Source organism: Danio aesculapii, chromosome 4, assembly GCF_903798145.1.
Source record: "Danio aesculapii chromosome 4, fDanAes4.1, whole genome shotgun sequence".
Taxonomy (NCBI): Eukaryota; Metazoa; Chordata; class Actinopteri; order Cypriniformes; family Danionidae; genus Danio; species Danio aesculapii.
The window spans coordinates 54,495,558-54,518,040 of NC_079438.1; the positions used below are offsets into that span (position 1 = coordinate 54,495,558).

A 22,483-nucleotide genomic window follows, 5' to 3' on the forward strand; every position below is an offset into this window, starting at 1 on the left:
CGGTAGAAAACGATCATGTTGTAAAACAAAATACATTTGCAAGTGATAAGTATTCACGGCATAAGACTTGTTACGTCCAACAAGGAATTAACTCAAGAGTAAGTACTGTCAAACAGTGGAATTCCTAATACGCAGTGAAAATAGTGCGTTTTTAGATTTACTGAATAAAATAACTAACTCTGGAGTCGTAAAATACAGTTTACAGTTGTAATGAAAATATATCTTGCGTAAAAAGTGTCTGGAATTAAACAATATTCCCTCACTTTTCTGAGAGTCCATTTATCACCGACAGATGGCTTTCCCGAGGAGCACCTCCATTCATAAACACATTAATTACAGGAGCAGGTAATAAAGCTCTGTGGATGGAGGGAGTAAATGAGTGATGAAGGAGAATGATGCTGTAGAAAGGGGAGCTCACATTTCCCGAGCTGTTTCAACATCTGCTGAGGGAGATACTGCTCTATTATTACGTTATAAATATGGATCACAGTCTTAATTAAAGGGACAGTTCATCAAAATATTTATTAAATTATGTTATCACTTACTCACCTTATACTTGTTTTAAACATGTCTGTGTTTATCTGTTTTATATTATATTAATATTATAAGTATATTAATTTGAACAATATTGGAAACTGCTATTGACTTCCATATTTCAGTTCAATTCAAGTTTATTTGTATATAGCGCTTTTCACAATTATTAATGTTTCAGTTTTACAAAAGATGCACATTATTGCATTACAATCAAATTAGGAAAAGTTCAAGTTATTAGTTACTAGGCTTGGGCGGTAATATGGTATACCGCGGGATCTAAAAATAGCAACGGTATCAGTTTCAATACCGTTACACCGTCATAAAAACAATGCATTTAATGTATATGGGAGACAAGGATTAAATATTAAATTGAATTTATTTAATGCCTAAAACTAAGCGTGGTTGTCATCACGGGACAGCATGGAGGAGAAAGAGAGAGGTGGGGAAAGATGGCGAGTCGTGCACCAAGTGACCTGGTCTCGAAAAAGAACACAACTTCTGCAGTTTGCTAGTATTTCGGGTTTCGACTGAACGAGAAGGGAGTGGCGGTAAATACGGACTAGGCAATTTGCAAATTCTGCAACAAAAAGGTGACCGTGAAAGATGGAAATACCTCCAGCCTAAGGTCGCATATACGGTGTTCAGTTTCTGAACGGTTTAGGCACAAGCCAACAGTTTGGTGACGCTGTCTGAACCTTACATCATAATTTTTTTATTATACACGGTAATACCGTATACCGAAGTAAAATAGGGAGAAGGTTTGACGGTATCAAAATTTGGATACCGCCCAAGCCTATTAGTTACCATAACTTGATTAGTTACTAATAACGTTGATTAATTGACTAGCAACTATTAGCTTTTGACAGTTAGCATTATTATATATAAACATAGTTAACTTGCAGTTATATAGCATATAGGTGATGTCTATAATTGTTTATGTCCATAATTGTTTGGTGTGTGAATGGGTTTCCAACATTCTTTAAATTATTTTATCTTGTGTTCAACAGAAACCAACCTCAAAGGTTTTGAGCCTTGTGACTGAATATGAATAACCCATTTTTGGGTGAGCTATTACTTTTTAAGTGTAATGCTGAGTCTTTCCTGTGTGCATGCATACCAAAAATACATTGTGACAAAGTGCATATGGTAAACAAAAATATAGAGATGATATTTTATTATTTTTAATTTGATGGATATATGAAGAGTTCAGATGCAAAAACCTCTAAGTGCCATCTGAAATTTTCTCCTAAAATGAGCATTTTCTCAGCCTCCTATGTTTATATTCAGTTATTTTTTTTTAAAGGCAACGGAAAGAACTTATTCGTCACTTATTTGAAGAAAATATCAAGCAGTATTTGAAGGTTTTTGCATCTAAACTCTTCATATGCGTGTCAGGGTCAGAGTCTGGCTTGTGTGTCGTAGGATATACAAAATGTATATTAACGATTCATTTTAAAATGTTGTTTCAAAAAAGGACATTTATTGATTGAACAGATTATGCAATAATATCTAGAGAGAAGGTTAGAGAATATTCTGTGCACATTAAAGGTGTTTTTGTTAGATTAATTAAGTTGTGAGGTCTGTTAACATTTTATTTTGCTGTTGTAGATTGGATGAATTGGAGTACGTGGACAACAACAGAAGATAAAGTTAAGGTAAAAAAACCTCCATCTTATGCTTTAAATTCAGCATATTTTGTGCAGACAAATATAAATATACAGTTGAAGTCAGATTTATTAGCCGTCTTGAATTATGAGTCCCCCTGTTGTTGTTTTTTTGTTCCCCAATTTCTGTTTAACGGAGAACAGATTTTTTCAGCACATTTCTAAACATAATACTTTTAATAACTCATCTCTAATAACTGATTTCTTTTATCTTTGCCATGATGACAGTGAATAATATATGACTAGATATTTTTAAGACACTTCTATACAGCTTAAAGTGACATTTAAAGGCTTAACTAGGTTAACTAGGTTAACTAGGCAGGTTAGGTTAATTAGGCAAGTTATTGTATAACGATGGTTTGTTCTGTAGACTATCGGAAAAAAAAATATATATAGCTTAAAGGGGCTAATAATATTGACCTTAAAATGGTTTAAAAAATAAAACCTGCTTTTCTTCTAGCCAAAATAAAACAAATAAGACTTTCTCCAGAAGAAAAAATATTACCAGACATACTGTGAAAATTTCCTTGCTCTGTTAAACCTCATTTGGGAAATGATTTAATAATAATTCTGACTTCTACTGTAACTCTGAACCACAAAACCATTCAAGGGGCAGTTTTTGTTTTGTAATTGAGATTTGTACATGACTTATACATTTAAATGAACGAATTTTCCACTTATTACAGACAAATATTTGAAAATCTCGATTAATCTAAATATTGAGAAAAGTGCTTTTAAAGTTGTCAAAATGAAGTTCTTAGTAATGAATATTGCTAATCAGAACATGGTCTTTACTTAATGTCCAAATCATTTTTGACATAAAATCAATTATTTCGACCCAAACAAAATGATTGTTTGGCTATTCCCTGTGCAACTGAAGACCAGGGTCACATATTATGCTTGCACAGAAATCATTGTTATTTATATTACTCAACTTAAAATCTATTATATGTTTGTAATTATATTTTTTAGTGGATAATGTGGGAACATTAGCCAACAAGTTTTGCATATTTTAGTAAATGTGCCAACATCCTCTTAACAAAAAATGGTTCACAGCCTTCAGTTGTGTCTAAAGAGCTGTAAAGCGCTGTCCTTGAATATGTACACATAGCATGAATGATTAATGCAGACTATCTGTGAGATTTAATCTAGAAACAAATCAATACCAGTGTTGTACAGACATTTGCTTATTAAAGACCTATTAAGGCCACAAATCGATCAGAGCAGACATTTATGACCCTGAAGCGGAGCCTCCTGCACCAGCAGAGAGGGATCAGGGTGGTGTGGGTTAACAGCATCATAGCCATATAATCACACACACACACACACCATCAGAGACGCAGTACAGCCACACACCACTGCAGCAGCAGGAGAGTGTAGGTAATGTCGGAAATAAACATCGAAACCGAATCTGCAGACGAAGATAAGCCTGCCATGCGTTCATCCTAAGATGATTTATGGTGTGAATAGGCACCGGTGGGTTGATGACCAGCCATAAAACTCGAGGAGAGATGGAGAAACAAAGGGAGGAGTAAAAGAGAGAGAGTGAAATGGCGGTAGATAAAGACGGGGCCATGAGCTCTGCACCGCCGTACGACTCTCTGCCAGCTCGGCAGAGTCCTTGCCGTGCGAAGGATTGGGAACGAGAGTTACACGGCAATCAGAGACTTTCTTCTCCGCCCCGACCTGCACTTCCTTCAGTTTCCAGACGACCCTCAGCGCTGCCTGGTTATCTGCTGTCACCTTCCAGAGAGTATAACGATCAGCAGCAGCGTCTTTCGTTATCGCTGTGTTCGGAGGCCTCTCTGGCGCCCCCTGTGCCTGCGATTGGTACTGCACCGCCGTGCTGTCGTGCGGTGGGAGTCATGCCCTTGCTGCGCCTCGCACTCCTCATTTTCAGCTTCCTCTTTTGGGCAGCAGGCCTTGCGATTTTCACTCTGGGCGTATGGGCGCATGCTTCGCTATCCGACTACATGCTATTGTCGGCAAACCGCTACCCTAACGCTCCTATTATATTGTTAGGCACAGGTGCTGCCGTGACCACTTGGGGCTTTTTAGGATGCTTGGGAGTTGCCGCTAATCTTCCGTACCTTCTTCGAGCGTATGGCTTGTTTCAGTTTGTAACGCTCATGGGTGGACTAGCAGCAGGTCTTTCGGGGCTCTTCTATAGAGAGGATATTGCCGAAGGTTTTCGTAGCGGACTTCAGAGAGCCGTATTGGACTATGGTGAAGATGAGGGTCGTGCAGATGCACTCGACAGCCTGCAGAGGGCGCTAAAGTGCTGTGGCGCTGAGAGTTGGCGCGATTGGCTAATTTCTGATTGGGCTGTTCAAGATTTTGGAATTGTGGGAAATGAAACGTCCGTTGTGTCATTACCAGACAGCTGCTGTATGAAACGCAAAGGCTGCCGCAACAGACCTTTACCCGAATATATTGACGCAGATATTGAGCTAGCCGGGATTCACGGTCATGGTTGTTTCCGCAAGGTTTTCAGCTTGGTTAATGATAATGTTTTTCACATTGCAGCAACGGTCTTGGGTCTTGCATTCACCCAGGTGGCAGGTATAGCTCTTGCATGTTTGCTTGCCAATCGTCTTACACCCAGACCGCGAAGACAAGCGCGCTGATATTGAAAAAAAAAAAAAAAGCATGGTGAATTTCCTTTGCCTGGACTTTCGTATTACCAGCTACATTTTATGGACAAATAAACATCCCCAAATGTGTCGTAAACATTTGAACGATGTGAACATTTGAGTAGACTAGAGCGTAACTTCAAATATTTGTGCATTGGGTATATTTAACTTGCATGACTCTGAATGACTTGTGTTTTTGTCCATTAGATATCTAAAGTAAAACAAAACATAAAGAGTGGTGTCAGTAGATTAGTTAAAGGTAATCCTTTGATATGTTCAGAAATGTTCTGAAATATTATATTATGTATAAAACAGCCATCAACACCATTGTTTCATATGTATTCTGTAAATAGTTTTTATTAATGGTCCATTAGAAGTTGTAGTGCATGTTGTTTTATTCATTGTAACACATCTAAAGCAACTCTTTTGATCTTGAATGCTTCACTGGAAGGTAACTGTTTATTGATTAATTATTAAATAAAACATAGGAGAAAGACAGAAATATATTTTATTCCTAAAAATTAATGTTTAATCAAATTATGAGGCTCAATGCATGACAAAGAGCACAATGTTGTTGCATTAAACCCAATTATTTTGGGGACACTTTATTCAGTGTGATTATTCATCATTTTAAACCCATTTCATGTAATGTTCTGAAACAAACAAGATAATAAAAATATGTTTATTATATATTTATGATTCATAAAATGTGAAAATAATAAACATATACAGCCAAAATAATATTAATAACGTGCATACATAATCTATGTGACAGGCCTCTTGTATAGTTGACTGTGACGAATGTGTTGTTTTGTCTGTTATTTGCTTGTTTGTTTTCTCAAATTGCTGGTTGTCTTGCATTTTATAAATCACCAAGGACCATATTTTCAGCAAAAAAAATCTGTATTGTGCTATTGAAGAAAAAGGATACCTACTGTATGTTGGATGTTCTGAGGGTGATTAAATTAATACCAATTTTCAGATTTTAAGTGAACTATCCCTTTAACTGCAATGTGCCATTTCTAAAAATGTGCATGCCAACTGCTATTAACTAGACACAATCCAATTTAGTATTTACTGTGCACAGCTCCATCTGGTTTCCTGGCTGAAGTGGCGAAGCTCTATGTTTTATTGCTGTCTAAAATGAATAGACACCTGATTTATGTTTTGATTTCCCAAAGTTAGCTGACCGAACCTCAATCTGGGATATCAAACAAGCTTATTTATGAGAGTCTATATTTCTTTATCACAACCCCTACTGCAATTACCAGCAAGTGATGAATCATCCGGGATAGTCACTGCTGTCTGCCTGTTTAATGACCTGACGCACAAAGAGGATCACATCCACCTCAGGCTGCAAACAACTTTGATTAGATCCCTCAGATGATTAGATGATTATTGATGTAACATTAATTAGAAAAAAGAATGAAAAAAGGATTAATGAAAGAAAGACAGACAGATAAATAGACAGATGTACATATAAATGATAGACTGACAGACAAATAGAACAATAGATAGACAGATGAAAGGAATGATAGATAGATAGATAGATAGATAGATAGATAGATAGATAGATAGATAGATAGATAGATAGATAGATAGATAGATAGATAGATAGATAGATAGATAGATAGATAGATAGATAGATAGATAGATAGATAGATAGATAGATGGATGGATATGTGGATGGATGGATGGATAGATAGATAGATAGATAGATAGATAGATAGATAGATAGATAGATAGATAGATAGATAGATAGATGGATAGATGGATAGATGGATGGATGGATATGTGGATGGATGGATAGATAGATAGATAGATAGATAGATAGATAGATAGATAGATAGATAGATAGATAGATAGATAGATAGATAGATAGATAGATAGATAGATAGATAGATAGATAGATGGATGGATGGATAGAAATAGATAGATAGATAGATAGATAGATAGATAGATAGATAGATAGATAGATAGATAGATAGATGGATAGATGGATAGATAGATAGATAGATAGATAGATAGATAGATAGATAGATAGATGGATGGATGGATGGATATGTGGATAGATGGATAGAAATAGATAGATAGATAGATAGATAGATAGATAGATAGATAGATAGATAGATAGATAGATAGATAGATAGATAGATAGATAGATAGATAGATAGATGGATGGATGGATAGAAATAGATAGATAGATAGATAGATAGATAGATAGATGGATAGATAGATAGATAGATAGATAGATAGATAGATAGATAGATAGATAGATAGATAGATAGATAGATAGATAGATAGATAGATGGATGGATGGATGGATATGTGGATAGATGGATAGAAATAGATAGATAGATAGATAGATAGATAGATAGATAGATAGATAGATAGATAGATAGATAGATAGATAGATAGATAGATAGATAGATAGATAGATAGATAGATAGATAGATAGATAGATAGATAGATAGATAGATAGATAGATGGATGGATATGTGGATGGATGGATAGAAATAGATAGATAGATAGATAGATAGATAGATAGATAGATAGATAGATAGATAGATAGATAGATAGATAGATAGATAGATAGATAGATAGATAGATAGATAGATAGATGGATATGTGGATGGATGGATAGAGATAGATAGATAGATAGATAGATAGATAGATAGATAGATAGATAGATAGATAGATAGATAGATAGATAGATAGATAGATAGATAGATGGATGGAAAGATAGATAGATGGATGGAAAGATGGATGAATGGATGGATGGATGTGTGTGGCCTACTGTGTGCTCAGTGTTGAGTCATTAATCTCCTGCAGGATTATGTTGTTGTTGAGCAAAGCAGCTGCAGCTCTTGTAAGAATCAGAATGGACCAACGTTTCACTCCTCTGGAAAGACTGAAGTTCAATAACGTTGCGTTGAAAGCGCTGCCAGTGGATTCATCTCTAGAACCGGGCTCACGGATTGTAAAAGCAGCATGTTTTTCCCTAGTAAAGCCACAGCCGCTGATCAAACCAACAATTGTTGCGTTGTCTGGACCGGCTCTTGCTTTACTGGGACTGAAGGCGGAAGATGTTTTAAAGGACCCTCATGCGGCGGAATATCTGAGTGGGTCTCAGCTGATACCGGGGTCTGAGACCGCTGCACACTGCTATTGTGGACACCAGTTCGGTCAGTTTGCAGGACAACTGGGGGATGGGGCAGTGTGTTATTTGGGGGAAGTGGAGGTGGAGGTCAGGGCTGAGCAAACTACTGATCCGAGCAGCACAAGTCCTTGTGGTCGGTGGGAAATTCAGGTTAAAGGTGCTGGGCTGACACCTTATTCTAGGTAGAGTTACTTTGGCTTCACGTTGCATGCAATTTTGTACAGTAGAAGTATGCAAATATTAAGATTTGATCATGTTTTTTGCTTACCAAGGCTAATTTCTGATTACAAATACTATTAAAAGGGGTGATATTTAATAATAAATATACAGTTGAAGTCAGAATTATTAGCCCCCCTGTTTATTTTTTTCCATAATTTCTGTTTAACGGAGAGAAGATTTTTTAAGCACATTTCTAAACATAATAGTTTTAATAACTCATCTCTAATAACTGATTTATTTTATCTTTGCCATGATGACAGTAAATAATATTTGATTAGATATTTTTCAAGACACTTCTACACAGCTTAAAGTGACATTTAAAGGCTTAACTAGGTTAATTAGGTTAACTAGGCAGGTTAGGGTAATTAGGCAAGTTATTGTATAACAGTGCTTTGTTCTGTAGACTATCGAAAACTATATAGCTTAAAGGGGCTAATAATTTTTTACTTTAAAATGTTTAAAAATTAAAAACTGCTTTTATTCTAGCCGAAATAAAACAAATAAGACTTTCTCCAGAAGAAAATATATTATCAGACATACTGTGAAAATGTCCTTGCTCTGTTAAACATCATTTGTGAAATATTTAAAAAAAAAAAAAAATTCAAAGGGGGGCTAATAATTCTGACTTCAACTGTATATAGCAAGCTAAAATAACTTCTGTGATTCTCATGTCACATGATCCTTTTGCAAACATTCAGTATCTTTAAAGTAATTATAATTTACAGTCATTTATTCATACTTACATTTTAAATAGGCTATATTTAATAAAGAAAAGCAAATACGTGCTGTAGATTTAGATTGATTAGTGTATTAACAGAAAGATTTATACGCTATAATGAAACAATTGCTTTTTCAATATTATAACTTGCTAATGTTTAATGCATCTCACTCTAAATGTCTGATTTAATCAAATATTTTTATTGAAGTGTTATTTATTATCTTTAAGTAGTAAAAATATTTGTTTTTGAACTCCATTTCATGGCAAAATAATACTTAGAAACATGCTGTATGGATTTTCAGTCTCAACAATGGCTGGATTGTGGTCTAACTGATGAAAATCCCCTTTTCTTGCTGAATAATAAACACAAATCCGCTCTTAACCCAACAATAGATGCATTAAATTTCTCATTCAAGGAAAGCATTCCATGAGTTATGAAACCCTTATTGCCATAATGACACGTGTGCACTAAAAAAATGATTCATTGCATTTACTAATGTTTTTTTAAGGTAAGTGGTTGCAAATATTTTATATGGGCTGAATTTCTACAAACAAATGAAGTTGAACATTACTAGATTTAATTTGTTTAAATTCAGCCCATATAAACTGTTTGCAACCACTTACCTTAAAAAATGTAGTAAATCCAATGAATCAAAGAATGCCATTAACCTTGAAAATCAATATTTTAGGCTGTCTGATGGACGTAAAGTGCTGCGCTCCAGCATTCGGGAGTTCCTGTGCAGCGAGGCCATGTTCGCTTTGGGGATTCCCACAACCCGAGCAGGATCTCTGGTAACCTCTGACCTTTATGTCCAGAGGGATGTGTTTTATAGTGGCAATCTCAAACCAGAGAGGTGCTCAGTGGTGCTCAGAATAGCACCCACCTTCATCAGGTTGAGAACTCTTTTTACTAATCTCACAACACCACTACATGCTACACTAACTCGATTCCTGGAGGGCCGCAGCTCTGCACAGTCTTGCTCCAACCTTAATCAAACACAACTGATCCAACTAATCAAGATGTTCGAGACTCTTTTGAACAACTTGATTAGTTGGATCAGCTGTGTTTGATTAAGATTGGAGCAAGACTGTGCAGAGCTGCGGCCCTCCAGGAATCCAGTTTGAGACCCATGACTTATACACAATACCAAGATATAAACGTGAAACAATTCCTAAAATCCTGAAATATCCATTGAACTGTAATATTTTAAGCGTGTTGCAGTTGTTTTGGCTCGCACTTTAAATCTCCTATTAGACCTTGTTTTTCTTTATTTTTAGATGCTACTTGTATGCAAACTATATAGTGTACAGTTAGTATAGTGTGCTATATAGTGTAGTAAAAACTAAAGTATGCTACAGTATTTATTACAGTTTATCAGTTCACTATAGTTAATACTCCAGTATGTCGGAGCATTCTTTGTCAATGTTTTTTTTAATACTGTTAATATACAGTATAATACAGTAAAATACTCTTTACTACACCATTGTTCAAAAACACACTGTAGTATTTACTGTAAATTACTGTGGCATTTTTTCATGTGGGAAATAAATTCTTATCTGGTATCATCCTTTTCTAAATATAGTGATATACAGCCACTTTCTTGTTAAATATCATGTATATGGCTTATATTGCTCAATGAATATGCTGTAGTATTTCCACACTTGTATTTTAAATAGTTCTCACTCTGTGTTATATACATTGACTCATGATGACTTAAATTTTTCTGCGTTTTTCACCAGATTTGGCTCGTTTGAGATCTTCCACCCTCTGGATGATTTCACAGGAAGACAAGGCCCTAGTGTGGGACGGCCTGATATTCGTGCAGGACTTCTGGATTATGTCATTGAAACATTCTACCCTGAAATACAGAGAGGATATTTAGAGCGCCAAGAGAGGAATGCTGCCTTCTTCAGAGAGGTTTTAACTATTATATATTGTGCTACCATTGTTAATATCCTAAAGCAAGGGTTAATTAGGATGTATTAGTAGAATTCATTAAATATTAAGAATGATATGAATTTGACCTCACTGATAATGTTGGATACTATCTATATATAATATATATGCGTATTAAAGATTAGATATCATCAAATCAAATTTGGTCAATGTTGTGATTCTTAGCTGGTTAGTTTGGTATATGGCTTATAATGCTTTATAAAGGAAGATATTTTTAAAATCCTCATGGAAAGGAGTGAGAAAAAATATAAAAAGTGAACAGGCACTAATGCACTCTGTTCTGTGACCCCACAAGGTGACTGTTAGAACTGCCAAACTGGTGGCCCTTTGGCAAAGTGTGGGATTTTGCCATGGTGTTCTCAACACAGACAACATGAGCATCCTGGGGCTCACTATAGACTACGGCCCTTTTGGCTTCATGGACAGGTTGGTCAAGCTCTTATTGCGCTACAGTAATTGCAATGTACATTTTTTATGTTTGAAATAAGTCTAATAGATGTCTAGATGTTTGGACTAGTCTAGTTGTTAAATACAGAGACTAGACAGACAGATTAAACAGGCTAGACTGACCAGATTAAACAAACTTCACATAAATATGCATTCAATCATTCATGTGTATTTGAAGTGTAGTATGATTTTGGGCTACTTTGTCTGTTAGATTTTCACTGACTGCCTAAATTTAGCTTTTTTTTGTAGCCAAGTCATCTATGCTTAGATATCTAACAGAAGAAACTTATAGAGGTTTTAAGAGTCAGTAATTTATTAATTTATTTATTAATATTTATTTTTGAGTGAACTATCCCTTCTAATGCAGGTTTGACCCTGAGTTTGTGTGCAATGCCTCTGATAAGAAGGGCCGCTATACTTATGAAGCTCAGCCGTATGTCTGCCGCTGGAACCTGGCACGCTTGGCTGAAGCTCTCGGCTCAGACATCCAGTCAACTAAAGCAGGTGTTATTTTAGATGAGTTCATGCCCCTTTATGAGGACTTCTACCTGGGCAACATGAGGAAGAAGCTGGGTCTACTGGGAAAACACAAACCAGAGGATGGGGAACTGGTGGCGGATTTGTTGAAGACCATGCACATTACAGGTACAGCTAGAAGGAAATATTTAAGTTTTAGTAAATGATATTCAATTCAAGTTTATTTGTAAAGCGCTTTTCACATTAATTATCATTCCAAAGCAGCTTCACAAAGGTGCACATCATGATATTACATTCAGAATCAGTTGTTTAAAGCGTTAGCAGTATATAAACATAGTTAACCTGCAGTTATACTGTATAGAGTGTCTTTCAAATTTCAAAATTAGGGATGCTCCTATCAGGATTTTTGCAGCAGATACTGATTACTGACTCTTTGTCATGGTAATTGTCCGATACAGAGTATTGATTCTGATGCTTAAAGCTTTATAATGCATAAAATACATTTTCATTCACTCTCATTGGGTATTTTCACTAATTCGCAGCCATCACGGAGCATGAATATGCAGGAGACTCGTGGAACTTCTGATAGAGGTCATACGGTTGGATGAGACACTAGATAGGGGCGATCGCTCTGCTTATATTACAGCAGCTCCAAACACTGGATATACAATGGTTGCAACAAAGAAACCATCACTTGTGCAAGTCGTGCCAATCAATTGTATAAACAGAGGTGGGTGCACCACATCTTTGTGTGTTTTAGCTGCTGTGAGGCGAGCACAGTGATCACTTTAAGCTGAATACTAGTATCTTGATAAAATATTTAGTCAAATATTATGTAGCCATCATGGCAAAGATAAAAGAAATCAGTTATTAGAAATTAATTATTAAAACTATTAGGTTTAGGAATGCCTTGCAAAAACCTTATTTCCGTTAAACAGATATAAAAATATACAGGGTGCTAATAATTTAGGAAGGCTAATAATTCTGACTTCATTTGTACATGTAATGCTAATTGATGTTCAGTGAAGTGTATTTGTGTATTAAGTGTTTGTTGTTGTAGAGTCCTCTAAACATTTAATCCTCAAAAAATGTTGATTTCCTCTAATACTCCAGGTGCAGACTTCACAAACACATTTCGTCTGCTCAGTGACATATCCAGCCCTGTTGGTGATCATGCAGAGAAAGATAATACAGACTCAGTAGTGGAACTGATTGTGGATCAGTGTGCATCGCTGGAGGAGCTAAAGGTGGCAAACCATCCTACAATGCAACCCGGGTGAGGGGACCGGCACCCTCTCAGGGTCTAATCTTCATAACAATCAACAATGTTATGTGCTTTTCACCATTACTATGAAGCCTTTAGCAGGGCTTTCTGGGCACAAAATGAGGTGGATGTGGTATCCCATTCATGAAATTGTTGCACATTTTACATTATTCTTGTAACCTTATTAAGTAAAACATTATCCTAATGGAAAAAGACTGGAATTAAATGTAATTAAATACATGCCCAGTGCTTGAGCAACACTTGGTGTCTGTCGAGTGAATAAAAATAGGGTAACGGTTTATTTTACAATGTTCTTGTACATTTATTTTATTATAACAGTAAATGCAATGCTGTTCTATTAATATAATAAGTTTGTGACTGTATTACTGTGTATTTAAAAGGAGAGTAAGAGAGTAGACTTATCTGTGGACATTGGTGTTTCGTAAATTGTAAGATAATGTCTACTGGCACTTTCAGAGTTAGTAAAATCATATACAGGCAAAACACAGTTAATACCCATGGCTCCTGCTGATAGATTGAGGTCTTAAGCAAAGCATTTTGTTTTTGCAAGTAACTCAATGGTAAAAATATGTTGTTAATATTAACATTCCAGTATATTTTAATGTATTTTTGTCAGTGATTTCAATGTATCACCATGTTTGGGTCATTTTATCTGTTTTTTTGTTTTTATTTTTGTTTTAACCTTGTGCCAGTAGCTCTTGATTTAATGAAAGACCAGGAATTACAGATTCAAGTAAAAAAAATCTCCCTTGGTGTTCAACTGAATACAGATATCAGCTACATCTTAGATGCCCTGAGAATAAGTTAATTAGTATCCTTTTAGTTGAACCCTAGTTGATGTCTTTAAGTGTTTATAGAATTACATGATAATTCAGACAACTTATAATATCTATAAAAATAAAATGTAGCCAGAAATAGCCGAACAGACTGTGCTGTGTTAGATTCTGTTGTTTTTTTAATCAACAATTCCAAAATATTAATGTCCCTGTACTCTTCATTCTTCTCTAAATGCTGTCAGAAAATTGCACGAAAATCAAGGCAAGACAATTGGTATGTTTACTGAATGAATTTGCATTATGGTTTGTTTTAGTGACTAAAAACATTGACGCATAAGAATTACGTATTATGACCTATACAGACTGTAGGTATGAAAATATATATGATTGCAAGTACTTTATAGGTCCTAAAGCCTCGTTTTTCCTGGGTAGTCCACTAATTTTGGTTGATCTTTCGTCCATAGGTTATCGTTAAAACAAAAGAATAATTTATTTGCTTAGAGAAGTGTCTAGAAGACAATTTAAATAAAGAAACTGATTTAAAATAATTGTTGGAGTGGAATAAAAATGTTAATATGTTTTCTCAAATCCTGTGTTTACCCTACTGTAACTCACTTAAGGAATTTAAAACAATTTTACCAGAAAACCATTTAGAATTTGTATCTTATATTAATGTCCAATGTTTATTCTATGTATTATGCTTGTATTACTTTTTAATAGTATTTGACATGAAGATAGCCAATGAAAGCTGCCATTAAATGTACATATAAGATAAAATACGTTTACCCTAGTGCAGTGGTCTCAAACTGAATTCCTGGAGGACCACAGCTCTGCAGATTTTAGCCACCTCCAACTCACACCTGCATAATAGTCTCTAGTACTCTTGAACACCTTGATTAGTTGGATCAGCTGTGTTTGATTAGGGTTGGAGCAAAACTGTAGAGCTGCGGCCCTCCAGGAATCCATTTTGAGATGCCCATGCCCTAGTGTTTCTATATAAAAGATGTCCTACATTTTTGGAGAAACTTAATACTACCTATAACGTCTTCTTAATTTATTTCATTTTCTGCTATATGTCTTAGTGAGTTGGAGATGATTCTCTCCATGGCTGAGACAAATCCAGATATGTTCAACATGGTAGCCAATCAGCCAGAGGTTGCCAAGCAGCTGGAGAAGATAGGGAGGCTGAGGGAGCTTCTGATGATCAGTGAGGCGGAGCTAAAAATCAAGCAGAGAGAACATTGGCAGAGATGGGTCAAACAATACAGGTATTAATAAACAAATGAAGAGTTGAGATCAGAATTTTTTTCTAAACTGAGCATTTTTTTCTCAGTACCATTCGTTCATTTTCAGTGATTTTACATTAAAGGCAATGAAATTAACCTATGCTTTGCCATAAAAGTGAAATTACTGAACCTGAGAGTCTGAGAAAAAAGTTTTAGAGGTTTTTGCATCTGAACTCTTCAAATATTCATTAATATATGAGTATTAAACAAAACATCCAAGTGCTTTGAGCTCGTTTTTTCTGTTCACCACTTTAGGAAACGTCTGAGTTTTGAATGTAACCAAGCAAGTGACCCTGCTTCAGTAGAGAAAGAAAGGGTTCGATCTATGAACTCCACCAATCCTGCTGTGGTCTTGCGTAACTATATTGCCCAGAATGCAATTGATGCAGCTGAAAAGGGTGATTTTTCAGAGGTCAGTGGTTTTAATTTACATGCAACAATTTTTGTGTATTAAATGCTAAAGCATTTTCATTATTCCAAATGCTTTCAGGTTCAACGGGTGCTTAAAGCTTTGGAGAACCCTTATTCAGTGAGTCCTGATCTGGAGTGTCCAGTGTGGTCAGCAGGAAGAGGATCAGGTCAAGCTGATGGTATTAGCATTAAGGGACAGGAAGTGATGGAAAACGCATTAAGAAAAACAGCAGCTGAAACTCACCATATGCCATACAACAGCAAACCTCCTGAATGGGCCAAAACAATCTTCATCACATGATCATCCTAAAAACCTCCCAAACATTACAGTACAAGTCTGTTCGAGAACATGTAAAACATGGAGGTATATTCCTCCCATGTTTATCGATCAGGTAAAGTACTTAGTGCTGTGGGAGGCTGAGCAACACACAACACTCTTTGCTTCAGATAATGCAGAGATGAAACCCACATGTGTTTTTTTTTTTTTTAAATATTGCATGATACACACTCTGCTAGCATCTAAGACAGAATTGTGAAATATATAACCATAATTGCAAGAAACATGTTAAAATAGTGTATAGAGCAGATATAAGCGTGCAATTCTGTTTATTTAATTAACTTTTTTCCTGGAATTGCACGATGACTCCATTAGCTATTAAAACATAATTCATAATTGCAAGAAAAAAGTTATATAATACAGATATAAACTAACAACTCAGATTTTTTAATTAACTTTTTTCTTAGATTTGCATGATACGTACTCTGCTAGTTATTTAATACAGAATTGTGTAATATATATTCAAAATTGCAGGAATAAGTTGATGTAGAGTGGACTTATTTCCTCAGAATTGCAGTTGCTAGTCATAAAGTCAATTGTAAGGTAAAACATACTATTTTCTTACAATTTACACCTTGCACTTCTGACTTCATAACAAACTATTTTGAGTTTACATTTCACAGTTCTGTACAAAAAGCAAGTTTTTACAATGCAGCTCTAAGAAAGAAGTAAGAGTTGTGAGATATAAACTCACATGTGAATGAAAAAAAAGTCAGGATTTTAATCAATTGTGAAAACATGCTTCCATACAACACAGAGACTAATTTGGATGGATAGATTTTCTAAATTATTCCAAAGTCAAATCTCTTCCATTATCTGATCAATGACGACTCAGATGATTAGCTGAACAGGCCCGTCTGTGTTTGAAAAGCAAGGAGTCTGTATTGTGCACACATTTGAACACATCTCTTTAAATATCACACTTACAGCATGCAGTAATCACTTAGACATGTAATAGGTAGATCACCTCATAATTATTGCTCTCAAAATCTAAAGTACACTGTAATAAGTGATTAGTTACTTTACATTAATAAAGTAAGTAAACCAGTTGCCTTTAAAAAGAAACAAGTTGATTTTACCTAAAAAAAAGTTAGTAAACCCTTGACTTAACTTTATATTAAGCACATAGTTTGTTTACTTAATAATTATAAGGCAACCAGTTTACTCTCTATTTTAAAGTAAAACGTTTACAGTGTTTATGTTTAATACAATCGCTTAGTTTCAATTTTTTGCATGGGATTAAAGTAATTGACCAACTTATATCGTCCAAAAGCACAATTAAAATCTAGGTAATATGATTTAAAGGTCACACTTTATTTTGGTGGTCCGTTTGTTGAATTTAAGTTACATTGCATCTACATGCCAACTATATGTCATTAGATTATAAGTAGACTGTTGAGGAAGCAGTATCAACAGATATTAAGCAGACAGTCTACTAATACTCAAATGGACCATCAAATTAAAGTGGTACTGATTGAAATGCTTAATTTGAAGTCTTACTAATGATTTTGTGAAACTAACAAATTAACATTATACAAAAAAGCTTAGGAAAAAACATATAAATGCTGTTAGATGATGTAGCTCAGTTGATTGAGTTTGATTGCTTTTTATAATATACAATATTTAATAAATGTTCTCTTCATACCAATGCATTTGTTTTGCATTGTGTTTTTCACAGTCTTATATAAAGCTGTCATGCACAAGTGGTTGGATTTAGTAAATAGACTAGAGATGATATCAATCATCGAGGACATCCAGGACAACACATACACTTAATAGACAAATGCATTAGGCATGTACACATGGACATCACATATATGCAACAAAATTGCAGGTTAACTATGTTTGTATATAATAACTTATATTTGACTAACTATAATTTAATTGGATTGTAATGCAATAATGTGCACCTGTTGTAAAGCTGATTTGAAGCAATAATTATTGTAAAACGAGCTATACAAGTAAACTTGAACTGAATTGAACTATAGACCACTTTAATGTGGTCATGTCATTGGCTCATGAACATTTCCGGCTTCTTTTGGATTCCCAGAAGCTTTAGAAATGACAAATGTACAACAGGAAATACGTTGGGACCATTGTTTTTGCTTACTACTCTCAAAATGGTCTACAGTTGAATTATATTCAAACTAAATGGCAAAACTAGATCTAAATGAGAATCAGTTTGGTGTTTAAGCACTAACTTTGATATTGCAATAAGTTGTAAAGCTGAAAGTAAGACATTTATATCTTAAATCGGGTGGGCAAGACTAAGACTAAGTACTTTGCATTATTTATTCATCAGAACAAATCAATCTAAAAACCCAAATGTTGTTTGAATAAAATTCAAAGCAGCGGATTAGTGTGAAATACCCATGAAAGAGCACAGTAGTACAGTAGTATTACTTTATCTTAGGTAATAAAATTCACTTTATTTTATCTTAAGCTAATTTAAGATTTTTTTTCTCTATAGAGAGTTTTTTGCACAGGGCTCAGGAACAGTATGGATAAATACAGTAAGGCTATATTGTTTTTTTACTTTATTTTAAGTTTTTTTTTTTATTATATATACTCAGAACAAGAACAAACATTGGCTCATACTGTAGACATGCAAAGAGCAATATATAGGAAAACTAATAGAAAAGAGATAACAAAAATTGCATATTAGTCACAAAACATACAATCAAAACGGGTATACAACCTAAACCTCAGAGGGGTGACTGGATTGCTCTTTTGAGGTATGGATTTGTCAAATAAATCAAGAAATTGACCCCAAGTAGCCAAACATTTTCTTATGGAGCTAGTTCTTAAGTTCTTAAAAAATTGAGTTTAACAGATATCATGTCGGAAATCCAGTTCTGGAATGAAGGGGGTAAAGGTGATTTCCAGTTGTTAAGCACAATTCTTTTAGCCATGACCATGCCTTGCATTAAAGACTCTTGCATTGTTTGAGGGAGAGAAGATTTTGTGAGAAGCCAAAAATGGCAAGTTCAGCATTTGGTAGAAAAGGTCTGCTAAAAGCTGTACCAGTCAAATATGTTTGTCCGGAATCTATTCAGTAAGGGACAGAACCCAAAGGCGATAAGACCATATTGTTCAGTGATTAAATGAAGCTTTTCTGCAGGTTAAAGAAGACAGGACGCAATTGAATAAGTAAGTTATAATAGTAAGTGAATGTTTTATGTTAAAATATTTTTAGTCTTGTGGTGCCTTATTTATGGGTTTGTCAAAATTACAATAGCAGTATTCTGTAAGAGTGCAGTTATTTAAGATTAGTGTCATCACTGTATAATAACGATCAGATATTTCTCATTGGATATTTCTAATTTCTCAACTTACAGATTTGATTTAGATTGCAGTATTGTGTGTTTTTACTAATAGAGCACTTTTTCTCACTGATGCACAACGCATGCAAAATAAATAAATAAATAAATAAAACCCAACAAATTCTCTGCAAGTGAATAGAAAACACACCAGATTGGCATGAATGAAATTGTGTTTTTTTAGGGTAAGGGTCACAAGCGATTAGTGGTCAAATTCAAGACAGAATGCAAAGTTATTTCCTTACTAAAACAAATCAACTGACAAGACTTAAGATGTCATTTAAATAGTAGGCAAAGCAGTGTAATGCATGACTTATATGCACGTGCCCTGTTTGCTTACGTAATAAACTTTAAATCAGTAAACTTTATGAATTTTAATTGAACTTGCATTTGTGTTTGTTTTAATGTCATTCTCTTTTGTTAGCTATGTTTTATTGCATCTGCAACTTTGTGAAGATTGTGTCAGTGGGAGGAGCCAAATCAAGACTAGGATTAGGAGGATCCTCAACATAGGAGTGATGTTTAAATATTGCTTTCCATAATAAGGCACAGAACATACCAATTTAGGGACAGTGAAGCAGGCTGGAAGATTGTAGAGTGCAGGTGAGCATATCAATTTTGTTTAATCTATTAGTGATTTTTCATTGCAAATGTGGATAAATTAAAAACATGTGATAACGTGATGTAACCAGGGTTGCAATGTTCTGTTTCCATTGTATTTGGTTTAATTTGACATTGCTGAATTTATAGTTGAATGAAATTATTTTATTAAAATATGTTATTCTAGTGATAAAACTATGCAACTCTATGTTTATGATTACCATTATATGTTGATTTTCAAGCTGATGTTTAGGATAATGCATCAGAGTGACTGAAAGTATATATTTATTTCAGGTATGGAGGTGACATATTTAGAGTTTTGAAATATTGAACATAGGTCATTGTGATTGTCATGGTATATTGGATTTTTTAAATTCACTGTTGGAGTACTTTTTTCATTGGTCTAGTTTTGGTTTATTTTTGATTAGCCAAAAAACTAGTCTTGTGGTTTTGTTTTTGATTGGTCATTGGACTAGTTTTGGTATTTTGTTTGTTTGTTTTATATAGTTTTGGTTTATTTTTGATTGGCCATTGGACTAGTCTTGGGATTTTTTTTTTAATTGGCCATTGGACTAGTCTTGGGAATTTTTTCGTTTGTTTTGTCTAGTTTTGGCTTATTTTTGATTGGCTATTGGACTAGTCTTGGGATTTTTTGTTTGTTTTGTCTTTTTTGATTTATTTTTGATTAGCCGTTGGACTAGTTTTGGGATTTTGTTTGTTTTTTTTGTCTAGTTTAGGATTATTTTTGATTGGTCATTGGCATTTTGTTTGTTTGTTTTGTCTATTTTTGGTTTATTTTTGATTGACCGTTGGACTAGTCTTTAAATTTTTTTTTGTCTAGTTTAGGTTTATTTTTGATTAGCCATTAGACTAGTTGAACTAGTTTTTTTTTTCTTGTGAGACTGGTTTTGTTATAATTTTTTTAGCCGTTGCACTAGTCTTGGGATGTTTTCTTTCCTTGGGTCATTGGGCTAGTTTTGGAATATTTTGAGACTTTGGTTTATTGGTCATTGTACTATAGTTATATATTTTGGTCCAGTCATCCAGATTTTTGCAGGAGATTAGTCATTGGGTTAGTTAAGGGCTATTTTTGATTGGCCATTTGGCCAATGTAAGGCATTGCTCAGATGATCATCTATTAAGATAGATTTGGTCTACTATTGAATCAGCCCTTTGGTTACCTTTGATTGGGGTAGATTTAAGCTATTTTTGATTGGATATTGGGGTGGCCTCTTATGCAGACCTGGCCATCATAGGCATAAACTTTATTTCTATTTCTATTTTAATTCCATACATTTCCACATTTACCTACGGTTATATGGTACACAGAGCTTTTTACACTGGATATACAAAACAATTAAACATGAGAATCCAGAAAGTGTATAAAAAAAGTAAACAAATAATTAAATGACACTGAAGACTCAAATATATTATAGTATTAAACTACTACAATCCTAAAATAACTTGATAACACTTTATCATGCTATAATTCATGCTATAACTACTGGCTTACTATTATTAAGATATGAAATGTTCATTAATAGTTATAAATTTTGACCTTATTTTGTTCAAAACTGCTTTTATTCTAGCTGAAATAAAACAGAAGAAAAAATATTAAGGAAATACTATGAAAACATCCCTTGCTCCCTTTAACATCATAACAAAAAATTTACAGGAGGGCTGATAATTTTGACCTAATTGTATGTCTCAATATTCATATCTGGTTAATGTCAGTGATTTGATTTGTCCATCTTTTTAGGCATCTCATTTGTGAAAATTGATCAACAGCTATGACAGGCTCCATGTGGCTTATTTCATTTCTGAGTAAGTAACAACACACTCAAACAAGCACCAATGTACAAACTATGGCACTTTTTCCTAACACTCTCAATGTTAAGTTCTAGGCAAAACCATGCCAAATACATGTGAAACAATCAGACTGATGAATGGTAAAAACTCTTGCTCTGGTCGAGTGGAGGTTTTTTTTTACGATCGGTACAAAAATGCTCAATGGGGAACAGTGTGTGATGATGGCTGGAGTCTGTCAGACGCCGCAGTGGTGTGTAGAGAGATGGGATGTGGAGATGCTATAGAAGCAAAGAGCAATGCTTTTTTCGGACAAGGTATTGGGTTTATATATTTAAGCAGTTTGACTTGTTCTGGAAACGAGGCCACATTGAGCAATTGTGCATCTAAGGCAATTGGAGAGTTTAACTGTGACCATTCAAAGGATGCCGGAGTTGTCTGTCATTGTAAGTTGCAAATATTACGTTTATTAATTACATTTAAAAAAAGGTCCATGCAACAAATGGGTAACCTTTTACTTGAAGGGGTGTTCATAAGACCGTCATTATTAAACCTTTATAATGAGATTTTATGCATGCTTACAACTGTCATTAAGTGTCATTCATTCAGTTAATGACATTTTAAATGCAAAAATGGCATTGTTTGTTATGACAACTTGACATAAATGAATGCTTCACAAACTGTTTTTGTCTTAATCATGACGACTTAACATTACCAAGACAACAAAACTTGACATAAATCTTTTATAAAGCCATTATAAATGTGTCATGAATTTAAAACAGCATCATTAACATTTTTTTTTACCGTAACTACAGTGGTACAAGCTGAATTTGACATTAAAATTAAATATTAA

The 22,483-nt window shown here is 34.5% G+C and overlaps 2 protein-coding genes across 2 annotated transcripts; both read left to right on the plus strand.

Annotated features, from left to right (window-relative positions):
* The first annotated feature begins 3,545 nt into the window (after positions 1-3,545).
* LOC130223313 (tetraspanin-7-like) lies at positions 3,546-5,781 on the plus strand. The gene has a single exon (XM_056456110.1). The coding sequence runs from the start codon at positions 3,749-3,751 to the stop codon at positions 4,823-4,825; it is 1,077 nt and encodes a 358-aa protein (XP_056312085.1). The 5' UTR covers positions 3,546-3,748; the 3' UTR covers positions 4,826-5,781.
* Positions 5,782-7,613: 1,832 nt separating this feature from the next.
* selenoo2 (selenoprotein O2) lies at positions 7,614-17,459 on the plus strand. The gene is made up of 9 exons (XM_056456094.1): positions 7,614-8,173; positions 9,618-9,821; positions 10,669-10,846; positions 11,181-11,311; positions 11,700-11,977; positions 12,923-13,085; positions 14,953-15,138; positions 15,412-15,568; positions 15,647-17,459. Exons 1-9 carry the CDS (start codon positions 7,614-7,616, stop codon positions 15,875-15,877), a joined length of 2,088 nt encoding a protein of 695 aa, XP_056312069.1. The 3' UTR covers positions 15,878-17,459.
* Positions 17,460-22,483: the final 5,024 nt, after the last annotated feature.